General features: G+C 53.1%; 1 protein-coding gene across 2 annotated transcripts; it reads left to right on the forward strand.

Moving 5' to 3' along the window:
* Positions 1-3,587: 3,587 nt before the first annotated feature.
* Positions 3,588-7,934, forward strand: Odf3l1 (outer dense fiber of sperm tails 3 like 1). Of its 2 annotated transcripts, none has more exons than XM_028865047.2 (5): positions 3,588-4,021; positions 4,742-4,870; positions 5,672-5,782; positions 6,474-6,587; positions 7,297-7,934. In XM_028865047.2, exons 2-5 carry the CDS (start codon positions 4,750-4,752, stop codon positions 7,776-7,778), a joined length of 828 nt encoding a protein of 275 aa, XP_028720880.1. In that variant the 5' UTR covers positions 3,588-4,021; positions 4,742-4,749; the 3' UTR covers positions 7,779-7,934. The 2 variants fall into 2 exon arrangements, with proteins under 2 accessions (XP_028720880.1, XP_028720879.1); XM_028865046.2 differs by lacking the exon at positions 3,588-4,021 and adding an exon at positions 4,090-4,654.
* Positions 7,935-8,194: the final 260 nt, after the last annotated feature.

Consider the following 8,194-nt stretch of genomic DNA (forward strand, 5'->3'; position numbering starts at 1 on the left):
GAACTCAGGCACTCATGATGTGTGGCAGGCACTTTATCAACAGATTCATCACCTCTCTGCGCCAGGCACTATGTTGGGGGTGCACACTGGGGGCAGAGGGGTGCCTAATATATAGAAGCCTGACTTTTGGGGACTTATAAGCTCCCCAAAGTGACTTGGTGGTTGGCTGTGCAGTAAAAACTTGTGTAAAGACAAGAAGGGTGTGCAGGACAAGCCCCAGGCTCCGGCACTAAGGTGGATGGTAGGGGATACACTGAGATGGACTTGGGGTGGGGAACGTCTCACAGGAAGTTCTTTGGGGGCTAGGGATGTAGCTTAGTTGGTAGAAGGCTTGTTTAGCATGTCTAAAGTCCTAGGTTTGATCAGATGAACCAAATAAAACCAGGCATGGTGGTGGGTGGCTCCCACTTGCCATCTTAGCACTTGGGAGGTAGAGACAGGAGGATCAAAAGGTCATCCTCAACTACAGTGAGTTGGGCGTGTTGATTTTGCCCTTCATGTAAAACCCAAGTGGCGTGGTGCAGGCACGAACCTAGTGCTGCTGAGAATATAGGCGAGCAGAGGAATGTTGGGGACTTGCTGATGTGACACTAAGGAAGGAGCCCCAGGAGGGGAGGGGACTGCCTCGGGCAGATGAAGAGTGACCTAAAGTGAGACCATGATCCAGGTCTGGGCTTGGAAACACCAGGTACTGACAGTTGGTTTTCTTTTTTCTTTTTTTTTTTTTTAAGATTTATTTATTTATTATGTGTACGGTGTCCTGTTTGTATGTATCCCTGCAGGCCAGAAGAGGGAGCCAGATCTCATTACAAATGGTTGTGAGCCATCATATGGGTGCTGGGAATTGAACTCAGGACCTCTGGAAGAACAGCCAGTGTTCTTAACCTCTAAGCCATCTCTTTATCCCCGTTAGTTTTCTTTTTAATCTCTCTTTTCTTCTCTTTTCTCTGTGGCATGCACATACCCATATGACACAAAATAATAGAATAATAATAATAAACAGCTTTTGTGTGTGATGTATATGTATACATACATACATACATACATACATACATATATATGTACACCTGTGTGGGTCTTCCTCCATTGCTCCCCACCTTCTTTTTTGAGGCAAAGACTCTCTCTGCACCTGGAACTCACTGATCAGGTAAGCTGATGGCCAGGCGTTCGGCCCCAGTGCTGGGATTACAGGCATACGCTGCTCCACGCAGCTTTTTGTGTGGGTCCTCTGAGTCTGAACTCAGATCTTCAGGCTCGCACAGCAAGCCTATTACCCACTGAGCCATTTTCTCGTGCATCACCTGGGTGAGGGTGAGCCTGCCAGACTGCTTCCAAGTAAACTTACTATTTTCCATTCTGTGATTAATAAGCATTTGCCAAGACTGAAAGGTCAGGGTGAGGAAGAAGAGCCAGAAGAGAGCCTGGAAAGGGACAGCCAAAACCAGGGAAGGAAAACCAGGAGAACATCCTGGAGCCAGGAGAGGTTCTGGGGGGTGCAGGGAGTGGTCAGCCGTGTTGGCCGGTGAGGCTAAATCAGAAGATGATGCTAAGAGCGCACTGTGTGCAGGCCTGCGGGCAGCTAGTCCAGCCTAGCATGGGTGGGGCAGCAGGCCTCCAGCCAGCTTTCAGTGAGTCAAGGAGGAAAGGGAGGCAAGACTGGCCACCACAGGAGAAAACACCCTTTGAGTAAACTTGTCTGTGAATGGTGGAGAGGGACAGGTGGGTACAGACAGGTATGGGTTCAAGAGCAGGGCTGTTTTTCATTTTTAAGATTTCTTCATTTTGTGTGTATGTGTGTACGTTTGAGTGTATGTATGCGTACCACATGCACGCAGAGCCCTAGAAGGCCGAAGAAGGCACTGGATCCCCTGGAACTGCAGTTACAAGAGGTTATGAGACCCCCTTGTGAATGGAACCCCAGTTCTCTGGAAGAACTGCAAGTGCTCTTGACCACTGTCCAGCCCCCAGAAGCACAGTTTTTAGCAGATGGAAGGGGGCCTTGGCTATCAGAGGTGACCGTGGGCGCCAGATGACATGTGGAAACCTGTGGGGAGCAGCCACAGCTTCCGGGGGGAAGTGGAAGTAGGTAGGTCTGGCTTCCGGCCTGTTTTTGTTTTTTTGTTTGTTTGTTTGTTTGTTTTTCGAGACAGGGTTTCTCTGTGTAGCTTTGCACCTTTCCTGGAACTCACTTGGTAGCCCAGGCTGGCCTCGAACTCACAGAGATCCTCCTGGCTCTGCCTCCCGAGTGCTGGGATTAAAGGCGTGCACCACCACCGCCCGGCTCCAGCCTGTTTTTGCTTGGTGCAGGTGAGTAGGAACTGCATGAAGCCCTAGTCATGGAGAGGGAAGTAGACATGCTGGGACAATGTCTGGGGACAGAGGTGAGGCTCATCGAGGTTGCCAGATCCAAGGTTGAGAGCTCTGAAGGCAGGAAGGGCCTGAGGGTGAGGAGGAGGTCGAGGCTCAGCAGTCTCTGAGGGAGGCAGCCGTGGAAAGCCCAGGACCACTGCTGGGAACACGGCCTGAGAGGGAGTTGGTAGAGGTCCTCACACATGAGGAGGACCAGGCACTGATTGGGGAGTGGGCCTCCGTGGGCCAAAGCTACCAGGGTCATGGCAGGAGTTAGAAGGGCAGAGGCAGTCATGAACCAGGGCCACCAGATTGTAAGTGGGGGACTGGTGGCCCTGAGAAGCTGAGGAGAGTTACTTCTGGACACTGGAACCCATGTGACAAAGAGGGGGACTCTAAGATACAAGGAGGGGGGCCATGAGTGGAAGAACTATCAACTGGGGAGGGCCAAAGGCCTGCTTCAGGAGATCCCAGACTCCATCGGAGGTAGGGAGCAAGTGAGGGCATGGAGCAGAGGACAGCCCAGGCCAGTTGAAGGTGGGGAATCCATTTCCTCAAGAAAGCTATGTATAAGGACATGTGACAGCCATAGAACAGATCCCTGGGAGGGAAGCGTTTGGAGAATCCCACCAGGCAGGGGAGGGGGCTGCCTGGAGTGCTCACGGGGTGGGGTGAACAGGTAGATATGGTCTCCCAGAAGAGGGGCTGCTGCTGATGCCTAGGAGTCTGCTCTCTGTTCTGAGCCTTTCAGTCCCCAGGAATCTTGATTTCCCAGCATGCCTGATGGTGGATGACTGTGCTGGGTGGCTGCCACGAGTTCAGATCACCACCCCAACGGCAGTTCAGTGAGCAGTGAGACTGTGACCTGAAGAGAGTCCTGAATTTTGTGTCCTGGTATTCCTGCCACTGATGAAGTTGGGGGCTCTGGATTAGTCCTTGATTGTTGTGGATGATTCCTTTACCCTGTGTGAAGGTCTGTCACCCTGATCGGTTTAAGAAAGAGCTGAATGGCCATTAGCTAGGCAGGAAGAGGTTAGGCGGGATTTCTAGGGACAGAGACCTCTGGGAGGAAGAAAGGTGGAGCCCGCAGCCAGAGGGAGAGGGAGCAAGACATGCAGGAGGAGAGGTAAAAGCCATGAGTCCCACAGCAACACGTAGATGAATAGAAATGGGTTCATCTAAGTTCTAAGAGCTGGTGGGACGAGCCTAAGCTATAGGCCAAGCTTTTATAATTAATAAGTCTCTGGTTTGTTTTTGTTTGTTTGTTTTTGTGAGCTGGTGACCCAAAGAAAAGCCCGTCTACACTTGATCCCTGTTGTGGTCTCAGTGTCCGCACTGGGGTGGTGACAAACCCCATCGAAAGGCCACTCTCCTTGTCCTTTAGTTCCTATGAAATGAAGACCTTTCTTAGCCTGGCTCAGATCAAATCCCACTGGTGGATTGAAGACTGAGCCCTGGATCCTCCTAAGCTCTTGGGGGTGAAGAGGTTTCTGGGGTTTTCCCAGCCCCGGGGCTCATCCCTTCATCACGTGGAGCCTGCATAGCGGCTCCAACCCTCAGTATTTCCCAACATGCTCTCTACCATAGCCATGGGAAGCTGCTGCTGAGAACATCAGTGTGAACCCTCTATCTCTGTTTGTCCTTCACTCCGTGTCTGAAATGCCACCATGAGGTAATGCCCCTCCTTTAGCTCTTTAAAGATATCATGCCCTGGCAAGGGAGTCTGGGATGGGGCTGTGAGACAGTCGACCTTAGTGGGAAATACGTTCGCTTAAACAGGAAGACTGATGGAAGATAGGACCCGTCCAGAGTCTGGGAGAGGAAGATGGAAGGGACGGAGGGGTAGAGGGTCCCAGAGGGCTGTGGAGGTGGACAGGAACCCTTCACCCAGGACCTACTCACCCTTGCTGTTCCTGTGCCCAATCATAAGATACCCACTGGTAGTGAGTCGCTGGCTCAAGCAAGGCCTTGCCACTCACTACTCCCGCCTTGACCTTAGTTCCTTCTTCGCGAGGGATGCCCAGGGCGTTCAGCCTGGTTGGATGTAAGAGCGGGCAATGGGGCTGAATTTTCCTGTAGCAGCGCTCGGAGCGCTCACGGAGCACTGCTCTGCCACCCTTCAGGCACCACGGCAACGGGGGAAATAAACACTCCGGGCCTCACAGTACAAGTTCTGCCGAGGTGTGATGTCATCCTGCACTCCAGCCACCGGGCCGTGGCTGGCTGATGCCCCTCTGTGGCTTCAGCTGCTGAGCCCAGACTTCTTCCCCACAGACCCCAGCTGTCTGGGAGTCTCTGAAGTGGGGTGGGTAGTGGATAGAGGGGTCTGGGCGGGGGGTACTGTCTCCTGGTCTCTCAGGCACTGCTTGTAACTACTCATGTTTCCTCTCAGCCTTCACCATGAAACTGCCCAAGGGAGCCAGGAACTGTGTGTTCTATGCACAGCACCCGGAGAAGGAGGAAGAGGTGCCCTCATGGCGGGAGATAAAGCAGACCCCTGTCGTCATGGCCACAATCAAAGGTGAGAGCCTAGGGCCTAGGTTGCTGTCAAGGGCCTCGCCTGCCAGTCCCGCCTCCTGTGAAGCCCCACAAACACTCTGCAAGTCCTTAAAGCAACCTGCACCTCCAAGCTAGGCCCACTCACTGGCTCTGTGAGACCGGGAAGAGAGTTGGAGCGTGGGGGCGTTCAGCATGTTTTGGGGAAAAGATTAGAGCATTTAGCTTGGTTTCCCACTTTGCAAGGTGCTAGGGATTGAAGCCAGGGACCCATCCATTATAGGTGAGAACTCTACCAGTCAGCTACTTCACCAGCCCTACCTTTAGTGATTTCTATTTCTTTCCAATGGAGACCAGGCAAATGAATTCTCACTGGGTTGCTATTGACTGATCATTACCTGGGAAGTGTTTTAGAGCAGTGATTAAATGTTTGGGTTCTGTTGATTCTCACATCACCAGTTACTATAGCTGGATGGATTACTTTTTTTTTTTTTGCCTCAGTATTGTCGTCTGTGAGATGGAAAAGACAAGAGTGTCTGTCTTAATAAGGCTGTCTAGAGGCTCAAGTGAAATAACAATATCAAGTGGTTAGCATGGGTCTTAGTACAGACCAAGTTCTCAATGAACTGTGACTGTTGTCTTTCTGTAACAGGCTGCGGGTCCACAGGAAATTGCATCTTAGCTCTGTATACTACCTTCCTTGTAGGGACTCAGCTCGATGCCCGGCTCTGTGGCAGTGTGCCATCAGCCAGAGCAAAGCCCCTTGTGTTCTCACATCGATCACACTGGGGGCCGAGGCTAAAGATTGTCCTGTCTGTCCTCACAGGTCCAGGGCCTGCCAAGTACCTCCGGCCATCCTGTACTGGCTACATAGCCCACGACATCTCCATGTTTCAGGAGCCAGCTTACACCCTACACTCGCGGCACACTGAGAAACGTGAGCAGTCCCCGCGGTCTGTGCCTGAAGGGGTCAGGGCGGCTGTCTAAGATTGCATCCATAGGCCGCTGGGGGCTTGGGCTGGTGAAGATGGAGACAGGGGGAAGCCAGTAAAATTCCCTAAGTGGACCCCCACATGTGAGGAAGGTAGCTCTGTGCAGCCAGTCAGGCGGATCCCCCCCAGGGAGCCGTGGGGGGCCTAGAACTCTCACCAGCAAAGCAGGGCTCACGTTCCCTGGGGCTCTTTGGCTGTGTGTCTCATAGTCTGCTGGGGACGCTTGCAGTAGTCAAAGATGCCCCGTGACGGACAGCCAAAGCCAGTGAGATGAGAGGTTAGGTGGGGATATGGTCATGTGTTTGGGGGCCTGAGGTTTAGATGCCCCCCCCACACACACAGTCACATCTCCTCAGCAGAGGTTTCTTGGCTGGGACTGAGCCCTTTCTCAATCTTCACGGTAGCTTCAGAGGTTGTCATTACCCTTGGCACCAACCCGGAAGCATCTGTGGTAGGAGACTAACCACGCTGTGGTCTGCCTGTTCTTATCTGGCCCTTCCAGAAGTCTCTGGCGGTCATGCACAGAAGATCCCATTTTACAGATGAGGAAATCAAAGTACACAGACCCCCCCCCAGAGGAATCTGAAGAGAGTCTTTGGTGGGGTGGCAGCTGTGGCCCCTCTTTGTCCCCTGCAGGGATCATAGACACATACAGCCCTGGGCCTTGCTATTTCTTGGATCCCAAAGCGACTCGTTTTGGAATATCTACCTGCCCCCAGGTCCCCATGGAGGAGCGCATCTCCAATCTTCGTAAGATGGGCTGGGAAGACGGGCCGTTGGGAGGATGGGGTGTGGGAGGCATCCATCCTTAGAACCTGGGAAGGGGCACAGCAGGGGCTGTATCTGAGAAGGCCGGCATCTGCTCATTGTCACATCAAGACACCAGTGTTAGCGAAGTGTGGTGGTACACAGTAGTCATCTCGGCACTTGGAAAGCAGAGGACAGCCTGGTCTACACAGCCTGTTCCAGGCCAGCCAGGGTTATATTAAAAAAAAAAAAAAAAAAAAAAAAAGACAAGTATCATGATGCTGCCATTTCCACCTATGTGTTTTTATGCATAGAAGCCAACGTTATGATATACATCGTGGTATGATGTCACAGGGCTCATGTCAAAGTGGCAATATTGTCGTGCTAATGAGCGCACAGACTAATGACCTAAAGGAAATTTCCTGGTGCTGTCATGAGACACGGGGCAATGCCATCGTCATGTTGACTGCCAAGGAGTCACTGCCACACCGGCGGTGATGGCTTTTGTTTTATGACCACCATGTCACCATCGTGGTGACTGTCTTTCCCTGCCCACAGTGCCATGCAGTCCTAATGTCCACACCCTGCTGCCACACTGTTTTGTTTTTTTTTTTAAGCCCCCAGGGCTGGGCAAGACCTCAGCTCCCCCTGAGACGAGGCGGCAGCTGGTATCGGGGGCCTGTGAGGTTCTCCCCCTCTTCCTCCCTTTCAGGCCTAAGCACCACGCCAGCCCCCTGCCACTACAACCTGGAGAAGACTCGGCCTCCTGGGGAACGGACGGCTCCCCAGTTCTCGATCGGCTACCGGTGTCCATGCAGAGTGATGGATCCCAACCCGGCCTCCAACCAGTACCAGCTGCCACTCACACTGGGACCCAACACCCCCGTCTTCCGAGCCGCCCCTTGCTATAGTCTGGGCCCCTCAAGCAAGAACTGGTTCTACAAAGAGAATATAGCGGGAGGTCCCGGGCCTGCCATGCACGCCCGACCTGAGCCGTCCGTCTACCAGAACCGCAGCCCGGTGTTTAGCACGGCCAAGCGCTTTGCCTACCCGCTGGACCACACACTTCGGCCTGGCCCTGGCTCCCACAATGTCCAGCCGGTCACCGTGCACAAGCCCCGCATACCTGCCTTCACCATGGGCATCAAACACTCGCCCCACTTGTGCCCATTGGTTGTGGACATTCTTGACTGAGGCCAGCGTTAGTCCGCGCCCCTCCCTCCTCACAGATGCTATTTTTTTTCTATACCGCATTAAGCAACCTGATCTCCTATGAATTCCTTTAGCAGAGCTGGTGCCTGATGAGGAGCCAGCACACAGAGGCATTAGATAAATATTTTTGTTGATTCATTCCTTTGTTTTGTACACATTTTCAGCCGCTTCCGCTGGACCCTGCTCTGGGTGCCGGGCTAGGGATCCTTGGTACTGCATCCTGTACACATGGGGTTCCATGCTGGCCACTAGGGGAAGCAGCTGTGTGACTTGCAGGGAGCCCGGGCAGGCCCACCTCAGAGTGGCCACTGACAGGCTGTGGGGCCTTTCCCTGCGCTTCCCTGGGCCTCACGGTCGGTCCCTTTCCGATAGTGCCAGGGATCGCCCTGGATAAAGTT

This window comes from Peromyscus leucopus, chromosome 7, assembly GCF_004664715.2.
Source record: "Peromyscus leucopus breed LL Stock chromosome 7, UCI_PerLeu_2.1, whole genome shotgun sequence".
Classification (NCBI taxonomy): Eukaryota; Metazoa; Chordata; class Mammalia; order Rodentia; family Cricetidae; genus Peromyscus; species Peromyscus leucopus.

Bases quoted from the DNA above. Each gene is read 5' to 3' on its own strand.
- Odf3l1 (XM_028865047.2), top strand. From the start codon at position 4,750: ATGAAACTGCCCAAGGGAGCCAGGAACTGTGTGTTCTATGCACAGCAC. The intron at 4,871-5,671 runs GTGAGAGCCTAG...CTGTCCTCACAG, and splicing joins CGTCATGGCCACAATCAAAG to GTCCAGGGCCTGCCAAGTAC. The intron at 5,783-6,473 runs GTGAGCAGTCCC...TGTCCCCTGCAG, and splicing joins CTCGCGGCACACTGAGAAAC to GGATCATAGACACATACAGC.